This window comes from Cladophialophora immunda (assembly GCF_000835495.1).
Source record: "Cladophialophora immunda strain CBS 83496 unplaced genomic scaffold supercont1.1, whole genome shotgun sequence".
NCBI classification, from domain to species: Eukaryota; Fungi; Ascomycota; class Eurotiomycetes; order Chaetothyriales; family Herpotrichiellaceae; genus Cladophialophora; species Cladophialophora immunda.
In genome coordinates this window covers 7,562,772-7,589,990 of record NW_015622541.1, presented here as the reverse complement: position 1 = coordinate 7,589,990, position 27,219 = coordinate 7,562,772, and the positions used below count along the sequence as shown (strand labels likewise).

General features: G+C 52.1%; 10 protein-coding genes across 10 annotated transcripts; 5 read left to right on the top strand and 5 right to left on the bottom strand.

The window, feature by feature from the left end:
• Nucleotides 1-1,958: 1,958 nt before the first annotated feature.
• On the bottom strand, nt 1,959-3,092 carry PV07_02222 (uncharacterized protein; the record flags this gene model as incomplete). Its single annotated transcript, XM_016388820.1, has 1 exon — nt 1,959-3,092. The coding sequence occupies one exon, from the start codon at nt 3,090-3,092 to the stop codon at nt 2,061-2,063; it is 1,032 nt and encodes a 343-aa protein (XP_016255748.1). The 3' UTR covers nt 1,959-2,060.
• A 4,475-nt stretch (nt 3,093-7,567) lies between these two features.
• PV07_02221 (uncharacterized protein) lies at nt 7,568-8,390 on the top strand (the record flags this gene model as incomplete). Its single annotated transcript, XM_016388819.1, has 2 exons — nt 7,568-7,965; nt 8,093-8,390. 2 exons carry the CDS (start codon nt 7,568-7,570, stop codon nt 8,388-8,390), a joined length of 696 nt encoding a protein of 231 aa, XP_016255747.1.
• Nucleotides 8,391-10,684: 2,294 nt separating this feature from the next.
• PV07_02220 (histidinol dehydrogenase) lies at nt 10,685-12,172 on the bottom strand (the record flags this gene model as incomplete). The annotated part of the gene is made up of 3 exons (XM_016388818.1): nt 10,685-10,984; nt 11,052-11,751; nt 11,811-12,172. 3 exons carry the CDS (start codon nt 12,170-12,172, stop codon nt 10,685-10,687), a joined length of 1,362 nt encoding a protein of 453 aa, XP_016255746.1.
• A 482-nt stretch (nt 12,173-12,654) lies between these two features.
• Nucleotides 12,655-13,686, top strand: PV07_02219 (uncharacterized protein; the record flags this gene model as incomplete). The annotated part of the gene is made up of 1 exon (XM_016388817.1): nt 12,655-13,686. The coding sequence occupies one exon, from the start codon at nt 12,655-12,657 to the stop codon at nt 13,684-13,686; it is 1,032 nt and encodes a 343-aa protein (XP_016255745.1).
• Nucleotides 13,687-14,214: 528 nt separating this feature from the next.
• On the top strand, nt 14,215-14,547 carry PV07_02218 (uncharacterized protein; the record flags this gene model as incomplete). The annotated part of the gene is made up of 1 exon (XM_016388816.1): nt 14,215-14,547. One exon carries the CDS (start codon nt 14,215-14,217, stop codon nt 14,545-14,547), a length of 333 nt encoding a protein of 110 aa, XP_016255744.1.
• A 416-nt stretch (nt 14,548-14,963) lies between these two features.
• On the top strand, nt 14,964-16,524 carry PV07_02217 (uncharacterized protein). Its single transcript, XM_016388815.1, has 2 exons — nt 14,964-15,825; nt 15,878-16,524. Exons 1-2 carry the CDS (start codon nt 15,096-15,098, stop codon nt 16,240-16,242), a joined length of 1,095 nt encoding a protein of 364 aa, XP_016255743.1. The 5' UTR covers nt 14,964-15,095; the 3' UTR covers nt 16,243-16,524.
• Nucleotides 16,194-17,110, bottom strand: PV07_02216 (uncharacterized protein). Its single transcript, XM_016388814.1, has 3 exons — nt 16,839-17,110; nt 16,583-16,770; nt 16,194-16,526 (listed from the first exon to the last, which is right to left on the bottom strand). The coding sequence occupies exons 1-3, from the start codon at nt 17,008-17,010 to the stop codon at nt 16,380-16,382; spliced, it is 507 nt and encodes a 168-aa protein (XP_016255742.1). The 5' UTR covers nt 17,011-17,110; the 3' UTR covers nt 16,194-16,379.
• A 527-nt stretch (nt 17,111-17,637) lies between these two features.
• Nucleotides 17,638-19,358, bottom strand: PV07_02215 (uncharacterized protein; the record flags this gene model as incomplete). The annotated part of the gene is made up of 1 exon (XM_016388813.1): nt 17,638-19,358. One exon carries the CDS (start codon nt 19,356-19,358, stop codon nt 17,988-17,990), a length of 1,371 nt encoding a protein of 456 aa, XP_016255741.1. The 3' UTR covers nt 17,638-17,987.
• A 740-nt stretch (nt 19,359-20,098) lies between these two features.
• PV07_02214 (uncharacterized protein) lies at nt 20,099-20,956 on the bottom strand (the record flags this gene model as incomplete). Its single annotated transcript, XM_016388812.1, has 3 exons — nt 20,099-20,128; nt 20,176-20,338; nt 20,388-20,956. 3 exons carry the CDS (start codon nt 20,954-20,956, stop codon nt 20,099-20,101), a joined length of 762 nt encoding a protein of 253 aa, XP_016255740.1.
• Nucleotides 20,957-21,397: 441 nt separating this feature from the next.
• On the top strand, nt 21,398-23,750 carry PV07_02213 (uncharacterized protein; the record flags this gene model as incomplete). Its single annotated transcript, XM_016388811.1, has 8 exons — nt 21,398-21,530; nt 21,583-21,814; nt 21,886-22,126; nt 22,187-22,230; nt 22,283-22,418; nt 22,472-22,890; nt 22,944-23,021; nt 23,076-23,750. 8 exons carry the CDS (start codon nt 21,398-21,400, stop codon nt 23,578-23,580), a joined length of 1,788 nt encoding a protein of 595 aa, XP_016255739.1. The 3' UTR covers nt 23,581-23,750.
• Nucleotides 23,751-27,219: the final 3,469 nt, after the last annotated feature.

The window sequence follows — 27,219 nt, the reverse complement described above, 5'->3', positions numbered from 1 at the left end:
GCTACTCGTTGCGAAAACATTCTGATTTAGTTCTAAACAAACTGCTGGTTTGCTCGATAGTTCAATATTACAAGAAAAATCCTTTGAAAGCGGTCATATTTCAAAGCAGCTATGCCTCTTTTTCCTCTAGTCAAGAGAAGTTGGATGTTAGGTAGAGACATGTTAGATGGAGTCTTTATAGTCCTCATCAAGACTTCCGATTGTCTCTGCCTTCAGTCTTCGTACTACCCACGGGAACCAAAAACATATCTGATTCTTTGCCTTGATATAGCAATTCCCCCTTCTTGCCCCCATGCTTCCCTACATGGCGAGATATCCTCCATCCACTGGCATGGACACACCCTGCACAAAGCTAGCCCTGTTGCTACACAAGAACAAGCAGGCGTCTGCAATCTCCTCGGGTCGTCCCCACCTCTTCATTGGAGTCAAAACGTCGACCGCCAGCGTTTCGATTGCTTTTCTATACTCGTCATTCCCATGAGACATGGCTGTCATCGTCGCACCGGGCAAAACCGCATTGACTCGGATTCTATGGCCCGCGTAATCGACAGCATCGGAACGTGTCAGACCCATCACGCCCGCCTTCGCGGCGCAGTAGTCAGCCGTGTTGGGCATGGCCACCATTCCCAGCCCCGAAGCGATGTTGACTATACTCCCTCGCTGGCCGCGCACCGCGGGGATGCCAGGATAGACGTCCGAGTCGAGGCTCTGAGCCTTCATCACGCGAATCTCCTCCCTCGAGCACAGGAAGCTGCCGCGTAGGTTGACAGCGACCACGCGGTCGAATTCGCTCACCGAAAGCTCCGCGGATGGCCTGCCCGTGGCATTGACACCCGCGCAATTGACCGCATAGTCGACGCGGCCGAGGTCGCGCCGGATCTTCTCAAAGGTCGCGACGATTGACGCCTCATCCGAGATGTCGCAGCCATACGCATGGATCCGTTGCGGGGAATCCTGTTCTGGGCCATGCGACGAGGCATTCTCTCTAATCTGAGACGCAACGGCTTCAACTCCAGCTTCGTTGAGGTCCACCATGGCAACACCGGAGCAGCCGGCGGTCACGAATGCTTTTGCGACGGCCAGGCCAATACCTGTGCTTCCATGCATTCTCTTGCATCAGCAAACAATGCACATCTTTCCGTTGTTTACATATGTAGAGTAATGTCTCGACACAAATCAGGGCAGCAAATCAAACAGTGCATAGACATGTCATCTGGATTTGGTAGGGCGAAAGAGTATAGTCCCTTACCCGATGCAGCACCGGTGATCACAGCTATTCCAGGTACACTAGATTCTCTTTCTCCATGTAGCGAAGCCATCCTGACCGGAATTCAGGGTAAGAAACTTGTAATCTCTGCTCTGGCCCTTTCTCTTCTTTTTTGGGCAAAACGGAAAGACTGAAAGGTTGTGGTGATATAAGAGGCTAAAGCATGTCTGGATGCTTCTAAAACAAAGAGTCTGTTACCGAGTCTTTCATAGTCATGAAACGATCCCCTTTATATCAGGTGAGTCCATTATTTTGCACCTTTTCTTTGCCCTGCCAGACATCGCAGCTTGCCCAAGGTGTGATCGGAAGAAACAAACACACCAATTTGTCATTCGGTCTAGTGCTAAATTAGACCCCAACGGGGATATATAGGTACAGATTTAAGCTTACGTTTGCTTCGGAAGGAAACTATCATCTCTATGATACTAACTCAAAAGGATAACGCCTGTTTGAACGTCTTCCCCCGGGTGAAATTGATGCTAATCTGGCTTCGAACGATCCTTTGTTTCGCCCTCAACTACGAGTCCGAGGCAGGTTGCCGCAACCGTTTTTAGCGAGCTCTTTCGTGGATGAAAGTTATCGCTTTCGCTCTCGCGTGAAACGCGAATTTGGGGAGGGCTTTCGAGATGAGGATGAATAATACAAGTCAATGAGGGACGAAAGTAACTAAAACTACGTGGGGATATATGAATGGCTTCGGTCATCACAATTCTCTGTACTGCTTCTTCGGCCATGGTTGGTAGATCCCTAACGCCTTTTCTTCCATGGCTCCCCGTTACCAGACAAGTTCTGTCTACTCCCACGGATCAGCAACCAGCTTCACCCCACTAACTTCGCCAGCAATCATCAAATCCAGAGCTTTGTTGACTCCTTCACCCAAGCCTCCAGTAATCTTCTTGATCGGTTGGGGAATCAGCTTTCCCTTTGCGAGGCTCTGTGGGAAATAGGTCCGATAAGCCCATTCTTCCACCCCAGTCGTGTCTTCCTCAGCAATGATGTCTGGCCACGAGCCAAACACCCGCTTGACGCCGTCTGGTAACGTCTCTGGGCCAAAAGCGGGCAACGTTGCGAGGACGTCTCCCCCACCTTGTGCCGCCAGAACGGCAGCGTTGACGGCGACAGTGGGAGGCAAGGCAATCACATCGGCGACCAGGTCATACGGGCCCTGAGCCACCAATTCCTTGACGAGAGCGTCCTGTGGCTGGGTGTGGTCTATGACAGCCGCCGCGCCGAGCTTGGACACAAAGTTCTTGTTCTTTGGAGAACTGGTCGTGACGACTTGATAGCCTGCCTGCGCCACCCACTGTACGGACAAACTGCCCACGCTGGACGACCCGCCGTAGATGAGAATCTTTTTGTTCTTCGCTGTGGCAGAATCGCCAAGACTTGGCCTTTCCAGTCCGGCGCGAACATTGAACAACCCGATCGTTGTCGTAAGATTCCCAATCAGGCTGGCAGCGGCGGTGAGATCAACACCGTCGGGCAATTTAGACGCCGCCTCAATTCGAGCCACCACGAACTTCTGAAAGGATCCGTACCGATTCCCGCCGGCGGCGAAATTTCGCCGCACAGCTACCTTGTCGCCAACCTTGAACCCGGTCACTCCCTGGCCAACTCCTTCAACGGTCCCTCCACAGGACAGACCCGGGATGAAGGGATATGGGGCAGGGAGCAATGCGAGTCTGGCTATCTTGGCTTCGACCGGGTTAAAGGAGATGACTTCGTTCTTGACGAGTATCTCGCCCGCTCCTGGTGTATACTTCTCGACCGATTTGACCTCAAGGGGAGCTTTCGCGGATGGAACAATGGCAGCTTGGTTCGCCATGATGAACGATGGAAAATTACACTGTCAAGACTCAAGAGACGCCTTAGGGTGGAAGAAATATCTATTATTCAATAGATAAAAGAGAAATTGGGGTGAAATTGGACGCATCGACAGGCTGTATTTGCGGAACAGCGTACAAAATCTCGGAAGAATATCGTCCGACTTCCACGGTCACGGATACCAGCGCTGGAGAGTTCAGTTGTTCGGGCCGTGGCCATTTCACATCCACCTGGATAGCAAAAATGTCGCACCAACGAGATCTCCGAAGCTCGAAGCAATCGATCTCACGATCACAAGGGACATACCTAAACTCCGGGAATAGCCCAGGGAGACTGGGAGGATTTACCAGCAGACGGACGAAAAGACCAAAGGTATGCGTCTGATCGGGATGAAAAGTTCCCGACTTCAAGCCCTCGAGTGGGACAAAAGGGGTTAGAACCGACCCACCGAGCCCGAAAAACTTCCTTTCTGGGGAATTTGTGCACCTTCAGTCTCCGTCCACGTGAAAAGGCCGGCACTGGGCTTCTCTCTTCGCTCGGACTCGCCCCCCAAGACTCTGGCAATCCTTTACTGCTGGAATTTCGTGAGTGGAAGCGATTTACTGTTGACGCAATTTCACATGCTCCCACAGTCTCAGAGATCCCTCCATAACTGGTGTAGAGCCCCGATTCTTTGGATAACTGTGGTCCTATTACTCTGGATGCACACGCCAGAGGACATTTTGATTTCAAACAGATAAAGACGTATTACTACATGATGGATGTGTGAACAGGTTAGGTTCGACGGACTCTACAGACTCGGCGATTTGGAGTATTCCAGTTCAGGATGTCACAAGCTTCTATCGAAAACAAATCATGCGATCGATCTGATCTGATATCCTTGCTCACCAAGCGAAAGTACACCTATCCCTTGATGAGGCTGGCCAAGGGAGCGGGGTCCTATAGTGCGACAGCCGCGGTTATTCATGATTGATCCTTGCTTTAGTAGGCCGGATGCAAAAGGAAAGAGAACAACAACTTACAGATAGGATCTCAAGTCTTGAGATGAGCAAACACCCATCGTGGTCAACGAGCTCGTAGACAGCCGCTGAAGGTCCAGTCACATCTTTCCCATCCGGCACTGGCGCCCCATAACCTCCAACAACAACGACCTTCAAGCCTTCTGGGTCTGATCCGTAGATACCATTGATGTAGTGTGTCATGCGAGGCCAGGTTTTCCAGGCCCAAATACGTTGCTCGATTAATGCTGGTCCGATATCAGTCCTTCAAAATCCCATAAAAAATACTATTTATCTGAGACAGAAGTTTACCTGGACGTCCACGATAGACCAGAACAGGCGAAAGGTGGTATGTCGCCTCTTCGGTGAACAGGTGACCAAATGCCTCGGCTCCTTCAAGGGTTTCGTCGTCAAGCAGATGAAAAAATTTCTTGAGAAATGATACCGTGCGCTCTGGTACGGTTGTAGGTGGGAAGATGACACTAGAAGACATTTTTTCTGTCTCTTCGACTTTAATCTCGCCGCCGAAGCCAGTGCATCAGAAGTTCAAACGGTACTTCGAGTATTCGAAAGACTCATTACTACAGTCAGCCTTCAAAGGCGAGGTATTGTATATTACTGCAGATAGATGCTAGATGTCGAAATGCCTGCAGAGCTTTCATTGTTTCGTCCGCGGGAGGAAGAGGGGTGAAAGTTTGCGCCTCCGCGGAGCCTAGGGTAGATACCACGTTTATGTCCGATCCCCGAGCTCGCGACGACTCTCTTTTGAGATCGCAATTGACGTGGTGCGTGATTTTGACGAAAAGAAAACACATATTTCAAAATCATGAATGGATCTTTCTGATCCGAACGAATTGGGGACTAAATTGAGCGTGTGTGCTGCATTGACTTCTTACAAGACCTCTCTCCCCGGCAATCATGGCATCGACAAGAATTGCGATAGCAGGATTTACTGGCAGAGTCGCTCAATACATCGCCTCCCACCTTCTGCAACGGTCGAATAATGTCCAAGTGATTGGCATTTGCCGAGATCCTAGCAAACTCCCTGCCACCATCGCCAAACATCCGCAAGTCGAGACGTGGAGAGCGGATTTTGCGGATCGCATAACCATCGAAAAGGCTCTCCACAATGTGTCGACATGTGTTTGCTGCTACCGCGGTGATGCGGACGTGGTGAACAGCGGCCAACGAGTTCTGATCGATGCCTGTATCTCTCAGAACGTGCAACGATACTTCGCGTCGGACTTTTCTTTCGATTACCGGCCCTTGAAGATGGGGGAGTTTCCCTTCAAAGATTTTCAGCTCCAGATCGATGACTATCTGAAAGAGAAAGAGAAGGAAGGAAGCAATCTCAAAGCCGTCCACATTCTCAACGGCGGATTTATGGAGGCCATCCTGACACAGTTTATGGGCGTGCTGGATGTCGATTCGACAAAGATTCGATATTGGGGTACCGGAGACGAACCTTGGGACATGACCTCAACGGAAGATACCGCCCGGTTTACCGCAGAGGTTATTTGCGATGAGAGCGCGACGGGTGTTTTGAAAGGTATGCTTTTGATCCTTTACCCAAAGAATTGAAATCCCCTCACGACTCACCTAACATTCAAGTCCACAGTTCGGGGAGATAGCAAATCTGCCAAGGAAATGGCCGACGTTCTTGAGAAAGAATACGGCGTGCGATTCACATTGGAGAATCTGGGATCTTTGGATGACCTGTACCAGAAAATGGTATCAGCAAGACAAGCAAATCCCAAAGAGCCGTGGAAATGGCTCGGTATGCACTACAACTACTTCACCATCAACGGATCGACCTTGTTAGGCGACGGTACAGACAACCACAGATATCCTCATCTGAATGTGGAGGATTTTGCTTCGTTCTGCAGCAAGCATCGTCTAGAACAGCTCCCGAATCTTTTTAACTAGGAGATATATAGAGGAGTACTGAGAATCTGTTGAAGTACGACCCAAACTTCGTAACAAACTCATACACGGAGTAATACTTTTGGCATTTTTCTCCCTTTTTCGGCCTTTCGGTTGACCATCTTCACAGTAATGGCAGTAGATTTTGCTTGTTCATCCTCGATTCCGTCCTGTCGGGATCTATGCAGAATGCAAGCCTGTGGCTCTGTCCGATCATGTGAGGATGATGGGAGCCAAGTGTGTCTCCAGCTCGACTCCATTTCCATCGATCAAAAGCTCCACCATGTGACGGGGGGAGGACACTTGAGCCAAATCGACCATAAAAGTTGATGATTGAGAAAGGATACTTGATCTGGCTTCCAATATCTCTCAGCACCTTATATCATCACACCCCTCCAAATCAGCTTGACAACATTCCTGATCATAACCACCAATTCCATGGCTTCCGGCCAGGAGGAGCATCTTTGTTTGACAATCACCATCTATCGAAAACCTGGCATGGAGCCGCAAGAGTTTGTCGACCACATGCACAAAGTCCACGCCGTGATATGTGCGGACCTAATGGAGGAATATGGCATCGTTGAGTACACTCAGGTAAGACTTCACTTGCTGTTTTTGGAGACCCTTAGTAATGCCATCTAGACGCACATCAGTCCCGAAACCAGGGCGGGAATCCGTGAGTTCTTTCCAGACCCGACATTTGCGCCATTCTCGGACTTCGATGCAGTCGTGCAGATCACATTCAAGAGATTGGAGGATTTTGTCAGATACCGCCACGACAAGTATTTCGAGGAGGTCATCATGCCCGATCACGCGAACTTCGCCGATATTGGTAGAACTACGTAAGTTACACTCCCGCACAAAGAGAAATGGATCAAAATTTGTGTCAACATAATGAGAAAGGCTGACTGGTACAAATTTGGTGCGAAACCGAATAGAATGACAGTTGGGAAAAAAGTGTGGTTTGTCAAGGATGGAAAGGCACAGGTCCATAACCATTTTGTAGAGTCAGGAAAAGAAATGAGAACGGAAGAGCGGATGGATTTTTGTCAGACACGATCAATTGAGACAGGTTAGAAAATGGATGGTGTAAGATTTGTCCAACGATGGCTTGAATGATCACATTTGAAATTCTATCCAGTTTATCTGTTTGCTTGTTGACCAAAGGAAGAGTGAGACTGCTTGAGCCCGCGTCGAGAACATTTTCCTCGTAACTCTGCTATTGCTATTCTCGCCCCCGCGGAAATCATTTGAGCCAGACTTCCCACGGGGAGCATTTACTTCGTAGGCACCTCGTGTTCGACGAGTAAAGCCCGAGTTCCTTGTTCCCCTCATCCAGTACTAGTACGTTACGGGCATTGCTCGGAAGACCCGAGCGCAGGTCATTGCCTCAATAAGGCAAAATCAAATTAATGGGTCTCGTATCTAAGTTCAACATATTGTTTTATCAGATTCCCTCGTCTCCCGGTTGAACAGAACTGTATCCTCAGTTGGTTCAAAAATCTTCACATTTCAGCCCTTGTATCCTTGACACAATACGACTGAACGGCTGAAAATGCAGCAGCGTTTGAAAACCATTACCCTGCACGGACATATCTCCTCCCCCAATGTCCTCAAATGTGCAATCACTATGGAATACCTGGATGTTCCCTACGAGGTGAAAATCTGGGACATTGTCTTCGACAGGACGAAAGGCCGCAACCTCGACAATTCCCTCGATAAGTTGAGCCCCAATGGCCGAGTGCCTGTAATCAATGACCCAAATACGGGCGTAGAGCTGTGGGAGAGCGGCGCCATTGTCAACTATCTCAAACGCCAGTATGACCACACGGCCATGTTGGGGCCGAAGGGTGATTCTGAGCAGTCGATCAAGGACCGGGCCGAGCTGGACAAATGGGAAATGCTCTTGCTGACTACGATTGGGCCCATGACCGGCCAGCTGGTGTGGTTCTCGTTGGTCCCCCTTTCTTTGATGACATTATCTGCTTTCCAGAATGCCGAAAACTTTTGTCGCCCACTGTTCTGCTCTGTGTATCTTAGATTGACTATATGCTAACTTCTGCGATTTGCGAGAGAACAGCATGTATCACCACGTACCCAACGAAGACGCCATCGACCGGTACTTGAAACAGGTGTATCGGTACTACGACGTGGTCGAAGAGCAACTCAAGACGACGGGTGGCAAAAGTATTTGTCCGTGGGGGTTTTCCTCGGCGGACATCCAGTATCAGCCGTGGTTATCTCGTCCGACTTATATCAACGTGTCTTTGGATGGCTATCCCAACATCCGTAAGTGGGTGGAGCTCATGGGCAAGGAGCAACAGATCCAGAATGCCTACCAGAGGATCAAGGAGGCTTCTGAAAAAGCAGGGCATTGATAGGGAGCTCGAGGATGAATATGATCTGGCTTGGGCCCCTTTGCTTTCTTGCTAGAATCCTACCGAAATAAAGCGCCAAGTTACAGCCTCTTCCCGGTTGAACAATTTGGGTACCTTGGTTAGAAATATGGCAGTAACACGCTCATGGTCGAGAAGCAGTCGATATCCCCTGAATGTTTCCGTCGTTCAACTCCATTCTTTTTCAAGCTACTCGTTCGGATTAATCCACCACAATAAGAAGAGGATGAACGACGCATACATGTTTGGCTCGACACAGTTTCGACAAGTAGCACTCATAATTTCTCACCACCTGTGGACCAGTCTGAAACCCTGAGACTTCTTGAAACCTCTTGATGGTCGAATTTAGAATCACTCCAAATAACGTTTCGCCCATTATGAGTGTCGGATAAAAGGCTACTATACAATATAACTAGTGGACTGTGCTGGCCGGGTACGACGGATACTTGGATCCGAAAGAGACACTCAGTCTTTATTCTTTTATACTTCATCTTGGTGGGGAGAAAACTTGCATAGTTGATCTCCCTCCTCATTCATAGGCATCTGGCAGTCGAGGTAGGTTTACTACTGTAACTTGAGACATATTCTCCACCATTTCTCGGTCCATTTCTCTTCCAGATTCTCTACCACTCGTCAATCCGACAATCAAACATCAACATGGAATACCATACCAACGGGAAAAGGTTAAGCACATCAAAAGTTGCATTAGTCACGGCAAGCTCTGCTGGGTTGGGCGCCGCAACGGCAAAAGCCCTAGCATCTGAGGGTTTCTAGGTGGTGATTAACTACCATACCAGCAAGGACAAAGCCGAGAATATCGTATCTAAGATTGAGACTATTCAGAAAAACATGTTGGCGTCAATAGCTTCAAGAACTCCGACAGATGGTGCAGAAGCAGGGGTGCAGACGGAGGCAGATACAACTATTTCAGCTGAATCAGCCTCAGCCTCAGATTTTAACGGATTACGAAATGGCGGCGGCCACCAGGAGACCCAGGGACGACAAGTTCTCGCCGTGCAGGCCGATGTGAGCAAGCGCCAGGACATCCAACATCTCATATCGACCACGATAACCCACTTCGGTCGACTGGACATCGTGGTCTCGAACCAGGGCTGGACACGCATTTGCGACTTTGCCGATTTGGACGACAACATCCTCGAGGCCGACTGGGACACCTGCTTCAACGTCAACGTCAAGTCGCATCTCTACTTGTTTCACGCGGCGAGGCCGTATCTGATCGCCACGAAGGGGCTTTTCGTCAGCGTGGCTTCTCTCGCGGGCGAGGTTCCGAGCGGAAGTTCCATCGTACGTAGATCTTCCACTTCCTTCGTCTTGTCTTCTAGTCTCCTCCCATTTGATTTCACTAACTCATCTTTCGAAAAATGAATAGCCATACTCGGTCACCAAAGCCGCCCTGATTCACCTGATCAAAAGCCTCGCCAAGATATCCGGGCCAGAAATTCGTGTCAACTCGGTATCGCCCGGGATCCTGCTCACGGTCAGTACAAAACGCCCTTGATTTTGTCTCCAGAGCTTGTATGGAAGGGGGAAGAGAGTGGGGGAAGAGTGAGCCTGCATCTACCGGTGCTGACATTGAGATCAATATGAGATAGGAATGGGGTCAAAAGTTCCCTCAGGACAGACTGGATGCGGCGACTCAACGGAGTGTGCTCAAGAGACTGGCGGATATCGATGTAAGTGTGAAGTGTTTTCTCCAAATCCTCTCCATCCTCTACCAGGCTGTGCTTTGCAATCCCGCAGACGTACACCTGTTATTCGAGCATATTACAACCTTTGCTTAGATGTTAATGTTGAACACTATGTGGAGAAACTGAACAAGTTCTTTGTATATAGGACGTAGTACAGCAGATCGTTCTGCTCGCCACGACGAGGTCTGTCACTGGTCAGAACATGGTGATCGACGCCGGCTGGTCTTCTGCTTAGGAGAAGTCATTTGCAACTTCCGGATGCACTCGCCGCTGCTGCTGTCAGTGGATATTGGGGAACTAAAGAGTATTGGCATGCGGCCAGAGATCGATCAAACGTGCACCTTTTGCTCTCTCAGTGGCTATATAGTCAGCTCGCGATGTAGCCCTCCTTGCAACCGCGCAGTACCAATAGCCGCATAACATTGAAAGTTTTCTTTTGACAGATCAAACTAATAATCTCATTCTCATTCATCCAGACACGACCTTCGGAAGCAAGACCATATATCCCCAGGGCCGAAACCTTCCTTCTGCTGGTGCAACTGGCAAAATAGTTCCCAGATAAGCTAGCTAGCTTGCAGCTGCAGCAGCGTTGGAGCCAAATTGTGGCAATGACAGGTCCTTGCGCGTCTGCTCGATCCATTCAACCTTATCTCCCAATAGTTCTGCCGCACGCAAGTCACCGGATCTTGCATGAGCCTCGAAGTTTTCGGCTCTTGCTGCACGTCCACACAGCCTACCCAATTTGCCGGATGCCTCGGGGTTTCTGACTTCCTGATAGGTCTGGGTACGCAGAAACTTGCCGACCCAAAGACCTCCTGTGTAACGGGATGCTTTACGCGTCGGAAGGACGTGGTTGGTTCCGATGCACTGCCGCCAACGGGTCAGACCAGAGACCAAAGAACGAATGCGGAAATTGGCTTCCGCTTTTGCTTACCTTGTCCCCGTAAGACACGCAAGTGTTCTTGCCCAAGAAGATGGCGCCGTAATTGGTCATCTTTTCGAGCGCCTCGCGCGGATTTTGCGTCAAGATCTGAACGTGCTCTGACGCATATTCATCGGCGACCTTGTATGCCTCGTCTAATGAGTCTGTCACGATCACCTCGCCCAAGGCCTTCCACGAGACCGACGCAATAGGAGCGGTCGGCAAGACCTTCAACAGCTTGTCGATACAGCGCAACGTCTCCCTCCCGACCTTCTCGCTGTTGGTGATCAGTTGCGCTGGAGTGTCTGGCCCGTGCTCGCATTGCGAAAGGAGGTCGACGGCGCACATATACGGGTCTGCGTGCTCGTCGGCGACGACCAGGACTTCTGTCGGTCCGGCAAATAGGTCAATGCCGACCTGACCGAACATTTGACGCTTCGCCTCGGCCACGAAGGCGTTACCGGGCCCGGCGAGGAAATCGACTTTGGCGATTGTCTCGGTGCCCAGTGACATGGCGGCAATCGCTTGGACACCGCCCAGGATGAAAATCTCGTCGGCACCAGCAAGGTGCATGGCGGAGATGGTCGCGGCTGGAAGTTGCCCGGCGATAGGTGGTGTGCAGCCGATTACATGCTTGACCCCGGCGACCTTGGCTGTGAGGATAGTCATGTGGGCGCTAGCTAGGAGGGGATATCTTCCTCCTGGGATATAGCTACATGGTCCTCGTCGTTAGTGAAGAGTCACCACGGACAGAGGCTCTTTTGTTATTACCATCCTACTCTCGCAATGGGATTGTTTTTCTGGCCCAGGAAGACTCCCGGCTGAATCTCGAGTTCAAACTCTTGGAGAGCGCTCTTTTGTCTCTCGGCAAAAGTCCGAATGTTTTGCTGGACCTCCTTGATATCTTGAATGATCTGTGGGTCGACAGAGGCAATGATTTCGTCGATCTGTTTCGCAGACAGCTTGAAATCCGTTGGCGACCACGAGTCGAACTTCTGAGAGTACTGTCTGACAGCGGCATCCCCATCGCTTCTGATATTATCGATAACGCCCTTGACGATGCTGGAAACATCTGCCGCCGGGGCCTGTTGAACGGTAGAGTCCGCTTTAGATTTGAGTCTTTGCACGCCCATCTTCACTGTGCCGTATGATCTCGCTGAACCCGTCTTCAGTTTGCGTTTTTCTTGAAAATAAAATAAGAATGGACGATCGATATTCAATGATCTTCATGGCAAGCCATTGATTGCTGTTTCCAGGGCTTTCTCGCCGTGAACGTCGCGTCATTTCGGACATAGCCGGTCTTGCCATTAGCCTTTGCGAGGAGGCCCTCGGTCCAACGATCTTCTCAGCGCGCGGGGTTTCTACATAAGACTGCCGACAGAGCCCCATTGCCACAGTTTCGGTGGGTTGGTCACCCAGATCCTGGACCGCCGAGTCCACGACTGTGGGCGATAGAACTGTGTCTATATGAGGAAATTTCTTGATCTGGTTGCATCCACGTGATCGGAATGGATGGTTTCAGTCCATGGGAAGGGTTATAAGAGTCCAGCTATAGGCAAGGCTAACAACATGGGCCCTTTCCAATCTGCTCGAGACCGAAGTGAAGCAATTCGGGATGCCGCAGATTCCGCTTTTGAGCGGCCTTTCGCCCGAAGTCGGTCCCATTGCCTATGGGATGATGGGTCTGACATGGGATGACCCTAACCCACCCAAAGAGCAGAGCCTGGCCACCATGCGAGCCGCGTTCGAAGCGGGAGCAACGCTTTGGAACGCAGGTACCCTGTACGGCACTCCTGAGTACAACTCGAGCCACTTACTGGCCGAGTATTTCTCACGATACCCCGAAGACGCAGACAAGGTTGTCGTCTCCATCAAGGGAGCCACGGTTCCTCCTCCCAAATATATTGACGGTACACCGGGGAACATACGACGAGATATCGACCGTTGCCTTTCGGTCCTCAGCGGCAAGAAAGCAATCGACATATTCGAGCTGGGACGAGTTGATCCGCTCGTGCCCATCGAAGAATCTCTGCAAGCACTGAGCGCGCTCGCAAAAGAAGGCAAAATTCGAGGCATCGGTTTAACTGAAGTCAGCGCCGAAACCATTCGTCGTGCCGTCGCCGTGATACCGATTGCAGCCGTCGAGGTGGAGCTCTCTCTCGCGGCTACCGACGTTCTTTACAACGGCATCGCCGCGACGTGTGCCGAGCTGAATATCCCGCTCGTAGCATGGGGCGCCATGGGACGGGGCATGTTCACGACCAAACACGTCCAGTGCAATGCAGACATTCCGGAGGGTGACCACCGCAAACACATGCCGAAATTCCAGGACGACGTGCTGCAGCAGAACAACCGACTGATCGACGAGGTCGCGAAACTGGCCGAGAGAAAGCAATGTACCTTGCCGCAAGTGGCGTTGGCATGGGTGTCGACATTGTCGCAGAGTATAATGCCGGATAGGACGAGGTTACCGCTGATCATCCCGCTGGCGGGCTCGTCAGCACCGCAGAGGGTCGAGGAGAATATGAAAGCAGTCGACGTTAAGTTGACCAAGGACGAAATGAAGGAGATTTGGGACATTTTGGAGGCGAATCCCATCAAGGGCGATCGGTATCCCCCGCATATTCAGGCGTTCAGTCAGTACTAGTCTCATTGAATATTGGTTTAGCTATCGGATACATCTAGCCTGAGTAGATGTACAAGTGCTCTAGGAGAGCACAATCGCACAAAATGTGGAGTCGCATTCGACGACCATGGGGATCTGTTCTCCGAGCAGGTCGAGGTATCTTATCAATTATATTCCTATAGCAGATAGGTAGGGCATTGCGTAGTCAAAGGGACAGATATCACCGAATTACCGTTCGTGGTTAGATGGATTAAATCCTATTCACTAGACACTAGACTTGGGCTTATGTCCTGTTCCATCCGTTCCTTCAAAAGCCCTTGTCTCACTCTGAGCCACTCATCCGTCTCTGTCCTTGTTATACATACGCTTCAGCAAAATTCCTTTCAAACACCCTTTTCAACACTTCGAATTTCGAAGTAGAGAAAGGAAACTGCTCCAACCCAGTTCAAAAGCTCTTAAGTGCCGCCATATTTGTATCGGATTTAATCTCCTTGCCCCAGATTGATCCCAAAAGAGATTTGAACAAAGAAATACATCAATCCAGCTTTCATGGCCTCGTCCATCTCGGAATACCTCGTCGTTATCCCAGATTTCGCCAATGTCCCTCCGGAAGTCCGCGCCGAAGCTCGTCCCATCCACTTACGCGAGATTCAGCCATTGGTCGATGCTAAGGTCGTTGTTATGGGTGGGGCTCTGCTGTCCCGAGTCCCTCAGCCTGGTGAGCCCCCAGCAGTCAATGGGAGCGTGATGATGGTGCAGATGGAGAGCGCGGATGCGGTGCGACAGAGACTCGAGAGCGATGTATATCACAAGAAAGCGATCTGGGACTTGGATAAGGCACAGATCATCTTGATCAAGTGCGGCTTTCGGACACCTTTGTGATGGCACTCTTTCAATGAGACCCCAGCTTCCGGTGCGACAAGTCGCTGCAGGGGCCGGCCACGGTTATACTAGAAACTTATCACCATCAAAGAGAGCAAAAGTCTCCAAAGATACTATCGAGTCCTGCTCCCTGACTGTAATCCTTATGTATTTTTCTAGGCCCGGGTATCTAGGAGCATCCAAGATATGGCTCCGATGTTTTATAGCCGTCAAAAGCGGCGGCATGCCCATCACTAGCCTGTCAAGACCATGCCCGAAGGGGTGTCGAAGCCTAAACCAAAGACGGCTTTCCCGGCAACCTCTTTACTCCTACTGGGCAAAGACTGATAGGGCAGCATGGGGTAGCCTGGCCCCTTCCAAAAGTTCTAGCTTCCCGCAATGAACCGAGGCTCAAGTGCCTTGAATGGATCAATGGACCGAACGCCAGTTCCGCCGGAGAGCAATGAAAATAAGTTTTGGTCTATCTGCGACGAGTGCCTCCTCGATATCATGCTTTGCTTCCCTGTCGTGAGCTGCGAGCCAGAGTGCTGAGAATCCATCTGCCCACCATGAAAGCCATTCAAGTGACGAAATACGTGTCCGGACCCCAAGACCTCTTTGTGACCACGCTTCCTACACCCTCCCCTCATCCCACGAAATACCTGATCAAGATCCGCGCGTGCGGCACAAACTTCTTCGACCTCCTCCAGATACAGGGTAAATACCAGCATCAACCGCCCTTGCCATGGATTGCAGGCATGGAGTTCGCGGGCGTGGTCGTGGCAACACCCACTACTCGTGAGGGGTCAAAGAGCGCAGTCGCCAGCAGTCTCGATGGCACAGTCAGCACGCAGACCAACCACAAATTCAAGGTCGGGGACAGAGTGTTCGGTGCCACACATGGGGCATATTCAAGTCACATTCTGGCAGCTGAGACCTCGTTATTTCCGGTGCCTCATGGCTGGAGCTTTGCCGATGCCGCTGGTGTGTACGTGACTACACCTACAGCTTACGGCGCCCTGGTTGTGCGAGCGAACATCCAGCCGGGCGACTGGGTGCTTGTGCATGCCGGAGCTGGAGGCGTCGGTCTATCGGCTGTACAAATCGCCAAAGCTTTCGGAGCGACTGTTGTTGCTACGGCTGGGTCGGAGCGCAAGAGGCAGGTCTGCCTGGATTTTGGGGCGGACTATGTGGTGGACTATCGAGACAAGAACTGGCCGCAGAGAGTCATTGGACTATGCGAGCAGCACAGAACAGGCAATGGAAAGCAGGGAGTGGACATCGTCTATGATCCAGTTGGTAAGTGGTCGCGATTCCTGGTGCATCGAGCCTCTCTAACGAGCTGCCGCAGGCATGATCGACCCCTCCATCAAATGCATAGCCTGGAACGGTCGGCTCCTTGTCATCGGATTCGCCGGCGGCACTATCGAGAAAGTCGCCATGAACCGAGTTCTCCTGAAGAATATCAGCATCGTTGGGCTGCATTGGGGTGCATACGCCCTGAAAGAGCAGGACACGATTCCGAAAGTCTGGAAAGGGATCTTCGATCTAATCAACTCGGGCAAGTTGAAGGGCATCACATATACCGACAAGCACTACAAGGGTCTTGAAGAGGTCCCTCAAGCATTGATTGCCTTGGGTGCGCGCGATACATGGGGCAAGGTGGTGGTGGAGCTAGATGAGCACTATGGGGAGGAAGGCAGGAGCAAGCTGTGACGACCTCCAGAGGTACGGTTTGTTGTCAAGGATCGGATTGGTCTACCAGTTAGAATGCCATGGCGTTCTTAAGTGACTTTTATGGAACCCCACGGGGAGGATTTGTACATCTGTAAGCGTGGTTCGCAGCCAAAGCTTCATTGAAGAGCGATTGCTTCGATCTCGACGTCAACGCCCTTGGGTAGTTCCCGTACAGCAACGCAAGTCCGCGCCGGTTTGTGCGAGAAGTACTTTTCATACATGGCGTTCATCTCTCCAAAGTGCTTCATGTCGGAGAGGAAGACCTGTTTAACTCAGATCAGCTTTCCGAGTTCAACAATTGAGAGAGCATAGCACTCACCCCAGCCCTAACGACCTTGCCCATCTCGCTTCCCCCAGCTTCCAGGATGGCCTTGATGTTCTTGCAGCATTGCTCGGTCTTGTCAGCAATAGAGCCCTCGACTAATTTTCCAGTCGAATCGGCGGGGATCTGTCCTGCTACCCAAATTTGGCCGGCGGCTTTGATGGCCTGGCTATAGGGCCCAGCAGCTGATAAGAGATACGACAGTCAGTTCCAATCTCCTCTCAACCCATGGATGAAGTAGAACTGGTCTTACGAGGGCAAGCATCTTTCGCGAGAATGGGAGTTAATCCGGACGACATTTTGGCCGGGTAGATGCGGAACTGGCGAGACTGTTGTCGACAGAGCAGCGAGCGAGAGAAGAGAGGATTGATATACCGCGGGGAATGGTTTAGACGATGGGAGATGCTTCGACAGGGCGTGGACATGAGGAATTGGGAGGAGAAGTCCGTCCAAGGGCGCGATATTGATGTGCCACCTGCTGGTTTTGTAGATCCAAGATTCCCACCCAGAGCAGCTTATGGATTGTGGCCGCGGAGTGTGGGAACAGAAAGGCGTCGTCTGACAGAAACAGCTGCACAGTAGTTTTTCGGTTGAGCTGCTAAAAACTATTCTGTCAGACAAGCAGATTCTGCCCCGCGGCTGACTACGTGGATCAAACTCTGCCTCAATTCTCCCAATCAAATCTTTTTCTCTATTGAAATCCAAGCACTACATTCAGTCCATCACAGCTTCACTGGCCTATAGCAATAGCCTTGCCGTTGCTCTGCATTGCTACTTGTCATGGTTACACTGGGACAACCTCCGTTCACGGCCAGCCCCGGCGTATGCGCCTCCACAGTATTGTTTTGTCTTGGTCATCAACATGTCCCAGGGCGGACAAAGGTGGGTCAATATACGCCCGTGAGCACGTCCTGGAACAGCTTGCGTGAAAATGTCCCAAACTACACATCTCCATACAACAGGATTCACCCGAGACGTCGAGGCCTGCCCGACCGTGCGTTGTTCGGCGACTCCTGAAAACGCACACCCATCTCAAGATGGGTATTGTGTGCTGGTGAGACACCTCGCTCAGAGAACCATGAATTTGGCCGACTGCCGTCAATTCGCGGAGAGAAAATAGCTTGAGAGCACAAGCCTCTGAGGTATCAGTTGCTGGCAATGATTCATGACTGATATGCCTCGCAACGGCAGACTTCGACAGATTCAAGGACGAGTTCAATCGATTCTTTTCGACCAAGGATATTGGCCAATTTCGCAATCCAGACATTTAGTAATTTTGATTTCAGCAGGTGGCTTGGGACGCTGGCCTTTTCGTTTTCGTTTGTCTTCATTTCGTTCATGGCGAAGACTCTGTGCTTTGAAGTGGCTTTCTCCATTTGCCGACTCGAGATTCCGCCGAGTCCTACATTCCCAACTCCCTCAAGATTTTCTCATTGTGCTCCCCAACTTCTGGAACTTTATCCATCCTGGCATGTAAACCCTCGACATCCTCGCCTTCAGGGACGCAGCCGGGCGGCAAAAGCGCCGGAATCACGCCTTTGGACGTCTCGACCTCGGTCCATCGGCGCCGGGCACGCAATTGAGGATGCTCCCAAACGCCTTGCATGGTGTTTACCGCCGCGTTTGCAATCTGAGCCTCGTCGAGCTTTCTCACGGCCTCGGAAACTGAATATTTCTCCAGAGCCTTGCAGATGATATTTCGCAGCTCGTCTCGGTTCTGAACACGGAGAGAATTGTTCACGAAGCGTGCATCGGTCGCCAAACTCGGGTTTCCCAGAACAATCTCGCAAAATCTCGCAAACTCCCGTTCGTTCTGAATTCCGAGCATGACTGAGCCGCCATCGCCGGTCTCGAAGGGTCCGTACGGATATATCGCTGCATGGGAGGCGCCGGTCGGTGTTGGTGCCGGCGCACCTTTATAAGTATAATATAGTGGGAAGCTCATCCATTCCACCAGACTTTCCAGCAAAGAGATGTCGATCTTGCTTCCCTTGCCAGTCCTCTGCCGCTGCATCAACGCCGCCAGGATATTGCTGTAGGCGTACATTCCCGCCGAGATGTCTGCAATGGAGATACCCACTTTCGCGGGCTCATTCCTGGTACCCGTCACAGACAGCATTCCTCCTTCGCTCTGGACGAGCAGGTCGTATGCCTTTTTGTTGGCGTAGGGCCCGTCCTGGCCGTAGCCGGAGATGTCACAGACAATCAATCGCGGATGATGGTCTTTCAGCGTTTCATATGCAAGACCTAGTCGGGCAGATGCGCCGGGAGCCAGATTCTGCACGAGCACATCGGCCTTGTGGAGAAGTTTCTTCAGGATCTCCAGGTCCTTTGGCTTCTTCAGATCCAATGCCAGACTCTCCTTTGACCGGTTTGTCCAGACGAAATGCGATGCAAGTCCGTCCACGCGAGTGTCGTAGTCTCTTGCGAAATCGCCCACTCCCGGTCTCTCGACCTTAATGACACGTGCCCCAAGATCGGCGAGCTGTCTAGTGCAGAATGGGGCGGCGATGGCTTGCTCAATGCTGACGACCGTAATGCCATCAAGAGGCCTCGGGGATTGGACTCCAGTTTCGTCTGCGGCTGTCGAGGCGAAACGGCGCTGGTAGCCATCGTGGCATGTCCTGCTGCAGTGGCTTTTTCTCGCAGTTGATGTCAAAGGGCGACTTTGGCCCTCGAGGTCCTTTAGCCGCCTTCCGTTGGGCACCGCCCTCCGGCTTAGAACTGCGCCCGACGCTAGGGCGACACTTCGAGATCGCAGATTGTTGAACATCCTTCCGTGAATTCACAGGGAACGCCAATTGTGTCGATGGAGGCACCTGTGCTTCGAAAGAGGTGAGTAAAGCAAAGGCTACAATTATTGGGACGCCGAGGCTTTTTGAATGATCAGTCGGTCAAGGCTGTGGGGGGGCCGAGCTTATGACGAGCCATGCCATTAGTCTTTCAATCTATATAACTTCCAACACGAGTTTCGAAAAGGAGAACAATTTGTTCACACGGGAAACCTCGCCGGCCCACGGAACGTCTGAGAGCGGGCCAGCGAGAAGCGGCAGCAATCTCGGAAACTGGCACCCTGGAGCTCGATGTTCGCGAGACCGAGGTCGCTGTTTCGATACAACCAATCAGCAGATGGCTGAGGATGGTGGCTGCGTCTCGAAACTCCGTTATCGGTGACCCTGTTGGCGGGGGCAATTCTAGAGCTTGAAGCTCCGGCAAACAGACGCCGTAGGATTCGACTTTCATCGCGTGCAACGCGGATGCTACATTTTCCCTCTACATCTGCGACTCGTCGCTACGGTCAAGTTTTGATGGCTCTATACAACTTATAACGCACTACATCTAGGACTGCCTACTACTTCGTTGATGGACAGGGCCATTTACGAAGACCGAGGAACATATAGGTTGTCCCTCCAACCTTCCTCACTGGACCTGTTCAAATGGATGCTTGTCAGTTCTTCCCGCGGAGCACTCTTTGAGAATGGCCAACTCTTTCTGTTATCGCTCTCTGCCTTCCTAGAAAAACCCTCCGTCGATATTGATGACCTGGACGTCTCAGTAACCTCGCTACATTCGTGGCATCACGTACTTACCGCTCCGGTTATGTAGCTGGCCTCCTTGCTCAGCAGAAAGGTGATGACCCTCGCAATCTCTTCAGGCTCGCCTAGTCGCTTCAGAGCAGTCCTGGAGCCCAGTCTATCGTATAGCTCCTCATCGGTGGCCCCGGCTTGGGTCATCGGCGTTCGGATGACGCCTCTGCTCTCGTGTAAGTGAATGGCACGTTATCCAACCCAGCGCTGCTTACGGAGCTACAGCATTGATGCGGATGCCACGGCTTCCTGACTCCTGGGCCGCGACTTTTGTCAGGCCCAAGACCGCCCACTTGCTGGCGCAGTAGGGAGCCATATATGGCAGCCCCAGCTGTCCTGCAACGCTCCCAGCATTGACCAAGGCCCCGCCATCCTTCATGTGACGCAGCTCGGCGCGCATGGAATTCTTGACGCCGTTCAAATTGACGCCCAAGATCTTATCCCATTCACCGTCCGGCACCCGGTCAACGGCGTAATCTGTCCCCTTGATGCCTTGGGTGCCCAGAATTCCCGCCATGTTTGCCGCTCCGTGAATGCTCCCAAAGTGCTGCACGACTTCCTTCATGACTGCTTCGAGGGCGTCTGGGTCCTGGACGTCACACGAGAAGGCGAGGCCTCTTCCACCGAGCTTTTCCACTTCTTCCAAGACATGCTGAGGCTTGTGGAGGTCGATGAGAGCGACATTGGCTCCTTGTTGTGTCAGGAGCGTGGACGTGCACCGTCCTAAGCCTGACGCCGCCCCGGTGACGATGTAGGTGTTCCCCTTGAGATCTGGATACGACATTTTGAGTTCAGCAACGATGCTTTTTGGCCCAGATTCAGATTCAGAGAGGTGCAGTTTCGTTGTCCGGAGCATTCTTGAACACATTGACCATGGGAATGTTTCGGGGTTTGCCGGGTTTTGGTGTCAATGCAAGCTCTGCAGGGGTGAGTTATGCACAGCAGTCTACGGCCCCATTTTGCCATTGCTGCAGGATCAGGGTCGGAGAATGCCTCCGAACCAGCCTCAAACCGGCCAAACCAGACTGTTGACGCATGGAGCACGTCTCATACCGCGTTCATAACACCAGCATAAGTCTCCATCCTCACGCACAAGGAGAGTGAGATCCTAGGACAATGTATCACCTGCACAGAAGCCGGTGGGCCGTCACCGGAGACGAGGTCATATTCCGATACCAGATGGATCGGACTCCGGCCGATTCGGAAAGCGGCTGCACTCAAAGAAATGGAAACAAAGCTCGCGCATCCTGTTCGAGGCAATCCCATCGCTTCGGTGCGGTCCGACCGCTATCCAAATGACGAAGAATTGATGTACTACGCATATATCTCCTATGGCCTGCTCGTTCTACAGATCTGTGGTAGGACAACTTGCTCCATCGAGGCGATATCTCTCGTCTTAGCTCCTAGAAGTCTATACCAGGAGCTTTGTTCACATTTCCACGATGGCACTGTTATCTGATCTGCGCATCTTCAATGGTCAGCCTGTGCCAATCACAGGTATTCTTGTGCTTGGTCTCCTGGGGTGTGGGCTATATTTTGTTCTGAGAATAGGGAGCCGGGACAAGAGACTCCCACCTGGTCCTCCGACATTGCCCATCATTGGGAATTTGCACCTGGTTCCGAAGACGAGTTTAGCATTGAAGTGAGAGAATTCTTGTTTCGCTGCCATCTGCACCGTTTTAAGCACGGCAGGACTTACCCAAAGTCGTGCAGGTTGAAAGTCTGGGGCGAGCAGTATGGAGGCATCTACTCCCTAAAGTTCGGTCCTTCCACTGTTATCGTGCTGTTCGACCGGAAAGCTGTCAATCACCTTCTCGATAAAAAGGGAGCCATATACTCGGAGCGCCCTTTCAACTATGTCCCAGGTCTTGTCACGGGCGGGGATAGCCTTGCCTTTATGAACACGACGCCACTCTGGAGACAGGAAAGAAAGGTGGCAGTTCACAACCTCTCTGTAAGAGCGCGTCGGTCCCCGTGGGGTGATATTACTTTGAGCTGACCTTTGATTCTGCAGCCTCGTGCGCTGGAAGGGCAAGTTGGTGAAATTCAGCATGCGGAGTAGGCCAGATATGGCTAATCGGTTGATATTGACTGCTGACGAACATCGTAGGTCTGTCGTCCTGTTGTCGGACCTGCTGAACAGCCCTGAGGGATACTACTCCCACATCAAGCGAATGACAGCTTCGGTGGCTTCGACAGTAGTGTTTGGTCATCGAGGCCCCGACGCCAACAATTTCTGGGCTCATGTAAGTCGCTAAAGTTTGAGTTATCGTCCAGACGCTAAGAAGTATACTCGGAGGCCGTGTACGACGCAATGGACAACTATAATGCTTCTCTTGAAGTAGGGGCCAACCCGCCGGTTGACGAGTTCCCGTTCCTTCGGTATATACCCGACTCGTTGGCTTACTGGAAACGACGAGCCAAGGGCTCATTCAAGTGCATGGACGACACGTGGAACGAAGCCCGGAGGCAGGTCAACGTTCGCCGACAGAAAGGGATCAAGCGTGACTGCATCATCGACGCTATCCTGGACGGAGAGAAACACGGCGAGCTAGAGCTCAACGACCACCAGTTGAATCACTTCATGGGGGTCTTGGTGGAAGGAGGCGCGGACACGACGGCATCCGCAATGTTGACCTCGATCATGTTCCTGGCTATGCATCCCCAATACCAGGAGAAGGCTCGCAAAGAGCTCGACGCCGTCTGTGGCACGTCCCGGTAGGCCACCCCAGGAGGAGGGCGAGAGGGCGGCTCTAGCTAATGATCCATAGGCTTCCCCAGGTTTCCGACATGGACCAGGTTCCTTACATCAATTGCATCATCAAAGAGGGCATGCGCATCCACCCAGTGTAAGTCGACCAATCTTCATGTCGATGTCGAGATGCGAGCTAACTCGTCCCCAGTCTCCCTCAAGCTATCCCGCACCGTGTCCTCCAGGACGACTTCTACGATGGGTACCTCATCCCGAAGGACTCGACCGTCATCCTCCCCAGCTGGGCCCTCCACATGAGCGAGACCCGAGGCTACAAAGACCCCGAAGCTTATAACCCGGACCGCTTCGTCGGCTTCAACAAGTTCGCCGACGTCTACGCCGGCAGCCCTGACTACGAGAACCGCGACCATTACGGGTACGGGGCGGGGCGGCGTATCTGCCCCGGAATCCACCTGGCGGAGCGGACACAATGGAGACTCACAGCCAGGCTCCTCTGGGCGTTCGAGATCCAACAGAAAGTCGACTCGGTGACGAAGAAACCCATCCCCATCGACTTGAAGGCTTATGATGAGGGCATGGCTCACTGTCCGAAGCCGTTCTCCGTCGTATTCAAGCCAAGAAGCCCGGATCATGTCGATGTGATCAAGCGTGAAATGAGTGACGCTCTGAAGTTTTTGGAGGCATGGGATGACTGAACGCCCGGTCGCAGAAATTTGAACGCCTACTGACCGGCGCAGGAGAGGCTGACGTGCGGCTTGCTTTTTTCAATGCTCGTTTCCGGTCCATAGTTCGCTTTCGCCAAACTTTAATCGCGGAATCCCTGTTGATTTTAAAGTGGGAGCCTATCCAGATGCAAAGACCGTGCTCTGCTTCTGTATTGTCGAGGCTATGGAGGTCTATTTAGGACATCCCTGGAGTGCATCGTGAAAAGGATGGCTGAGCAGGTTCGAGAGACAAAAACGCCTGTCTGGCTTACATTGATGAACAGCCACAGCTCGTCGAAGACTTAGAGCGTTTGGGTTTGGAAATTCTCACATAGGAGCAAGAGCATCTCGTTTGTGCGGGTAGATCTATTTCCCCCGGCGTTGGATGCGTCCTAGTGTGTGCACAGTCACAGGCCATAATAGATGCTCTACTCCCATCTGGTCTCTCAGGACTTTGTCTTTATGACACAGCCTGGCAGCAGTCGTGAATACCTAAGGAGGAGTTTGTAGCGATACATCAAGTAAGTTTTTTCTTGATTAGCAAGGGATTTACTTGAGTGCTTTTGTGCAGTTTGGGAGCAGTTTCTGCCCATATTATGCATGCAACTTCAAGGACGGCAAGTGTCAAGGAATGTACTTGTTGGTCTTGGCCACGAGAGAGTCTCACGTATCTGGTCTCAACCCGGGTCCCCGAAGCTAGGCCTCACGGGCTTCGGGTGGTAGTGATTTCGCCCGCGTTAACAGGGCCGACATTCTCCGCCGGCCTTTTCTCCACGTCTTCATGTTCCCACACTTCAGGGTGCTGCTTCTCGCTTTCGCCACTGCCGACCTTCTCGTCCCCGAGCTTGTAGATCTGGCGCGGGACGTGGTTGGTCAGGTACGGGTCATAGTCCTTGACGCAGAAGCAGGCGATCAGGCCGACGCCCGCGACCGCCACGGCCGAGTAATACACGTACGCGTAGGCCGCTGCGTATGCGTACGGAAGCTCCGCCGCCACGGCCGCTTGAATCGTGGTGGTGATGCCCGGAACCTTCTGCATCGCCGCTGGGGTCCCGATGACGATGGCCTCGAGGAGGGCCGGCACGGAGCCCTCGGGCAGGCCGGCCTTCACGGCCACAGGGGGGATATAGGCCGAGAGCTTGGATGTGGTCTTGCTGCTGAGGACGGCGAGGTAGATGGCCGTCATGATGGCTCCGACGATGGGGCGCATCGCGTATAGAATGGCTGTTGGGAGTGTCCTGGTCAGTTTTCCCCCCACAGATATCACATCGTGAAATCTCGCTTGGCACTTACAGAAGGTGGTCCCAAGATCTGCATCGTTGGTGTCCATCTGCACGAGCAGGCCCGGCATGATTTCCAAGATGCCCGCGGGGAAGGCAGCAAATACGGAGAGCACGGCGCTGCGCGCCAGGCTCTGTGGATTGCAAGATGCCATAGACCCGAGAAAGGCCAGCATGACGGACATGAGGAAGATTAGCTGCAGCCGGATGTGTTTCAGGATCGCCACCAGTGCTCCCCAGCAGACGATTGACGAATATATGGCCAGAGCGATGGTTGTCTGTTCCCAATGTTAGCCTTTCCCAACCACTGTCAGGCACAGTCGGGCCTTACCGATAGCCATGCAGTGGTCTGCCAACTAGTGGTAGGAGAGCTATAGAGCCGTGCAACCTCTGGTCTGCTGTCAGCTTTTGAAGACTTCATTGACCGTTGAGAATGAACTTACGCGACGGCCAGATAATGCTCAACGCGACATAGGATGTCCCTGCCACGGACTCGATAATGATCAAGCAGACGAACCCCCTGAGATCTTTGAAGAAATGAACCGGAACGATCGGATTGGGATGGGGGCCGTAGGCTTCTGTGGAACTCGTTAACACTGATCATGGTGGAATTACGATACCAAGGACTACTTACCCCAGAAGACGAATATGATCACTACGCAGCCTCCAGTGATGATAAGTCCGAGGATGGTTCCGGATGTCCACGAAAGAGGTTGGCCGCCTGGTTCAGTCAGTCAACTAGTTTGTCAAGGATTCGTTCACTGACCCCATGACACGCCCAGTAAGAAGAGGACGAGGCCGGCAACAATCAAGAAGCACCCCAGGAAGTCGACTCGTTTGAGTTCTCCCATTCTTGTGCGAGTGCCACGGTGCAATTGTTCGAAGTTCGGTGGCCGGTAGAAGACCACTTGCATGACGAGGACGAAGACCATGAGTGGGATAAAGATGTAGTAGATGTATCTATGACACCCGTCAGTCCACGAACGTTTGTGGGGGAGAGAGAGAGCCACTCACCTCCAGTTGTAGTAATGGACAATTCGAAGAGCTAGATACGCCGTCAGTGCCATGGTAGAGGATCTCGGAAGCGTCATACCCAGGTATTGCCCGAATCCAGTGGAAATAATGTTCGGAAGGCAGGCAAATGCAACGCCCACGAATTTGAAGCGGTTGGGACAGATCTCGCCAACTGTCAGGCCGTAGCACGTATGGACTCCAGCTGCGAGGCCCATCAAAACCTGCAAGGACAAATTAGGATGAAGAAACAGTACGATAGGTCCTCTGTGCACTGACATTCGCGCCAATCAAGGTATTCATGCCCTTCGCTGTAGCAGCAATGATTCCTGACACTTTGTGAGCTGCGCCTGCAATTAAGCTCTGCTGCTTGCTCTGGTCCACATACCTCCAACGAGAGCGATTGAGGACGCTCCGATGATGAACCAACGGCGCCCAAACTTATCGGAGATCCTGCCAAAGAGAAGAGAACCGATGCCGCAAGAGATAGTCCAGATGATAGAGAACAGACTAGCATTGTTGCTCGGTCCTGAACGGGTATGGGATCAGAGTATGTCTCAGGAGGGAGGCTGGTGCACGCTCACCAATATCCGCATTGATGACGGTCAAGACTGCTGCTGGGGGGGCAAAACCCCAATAGCTGACAGCCACGGCTGTGCCCAGGGAGATGATGGCCCCAATCAACCGGATGCTCATGAAATAGCCTTCTTCGACCTTCTCGACGCTGGTCGACAGTGTGTTCGAGTGATTGATATCTTGCAAGGCGCCTTCATCGGCATGAGCAAGTGCAAGCTCCTGGAGCTTGGTGTTAGCCCCTGTGGGTGCCATCGAGACTCCGTCTGTTGCCATGACTATTGTAGAGTGCTGACCAGGAAGATATTGGGCACGCAAATGATCACTATGACCCGTCAAACGTTAAGTATCGTAGCCATATATGATGGTCCCCATTGCGACAGCAGCCCCTTTACGTGCCTCTATTCAGCAAGGCTGCTTCCCCGGACTTGTCGGAAGTCGGATCTGGGGTTGGCGGAGGTGGTGTCCTTTCTGCCTACCAGTCGCTCAGGGTCGACTAAGCGTCCTGGATGCATATCGGACCAATTTATTTATTTTGGCGGAGGCACCTCCGAATCGTACTCAGGACCTGTCGAGTCGCTCGCAGCGGCTATTGCTCCTCACGACACCGGAAACACACTTTGGGCCGGTCCAACCCAAATCTCCAACCTCCAGTCATCGTCTCGTAAATTGCATACCCTCATGCTTTCGGAGTCGGGCGCCGAAACATCCACCTCCGCTGACCATGTGAAGTTGATAGACGCGGATACTGGACTGTCGTTGCGTG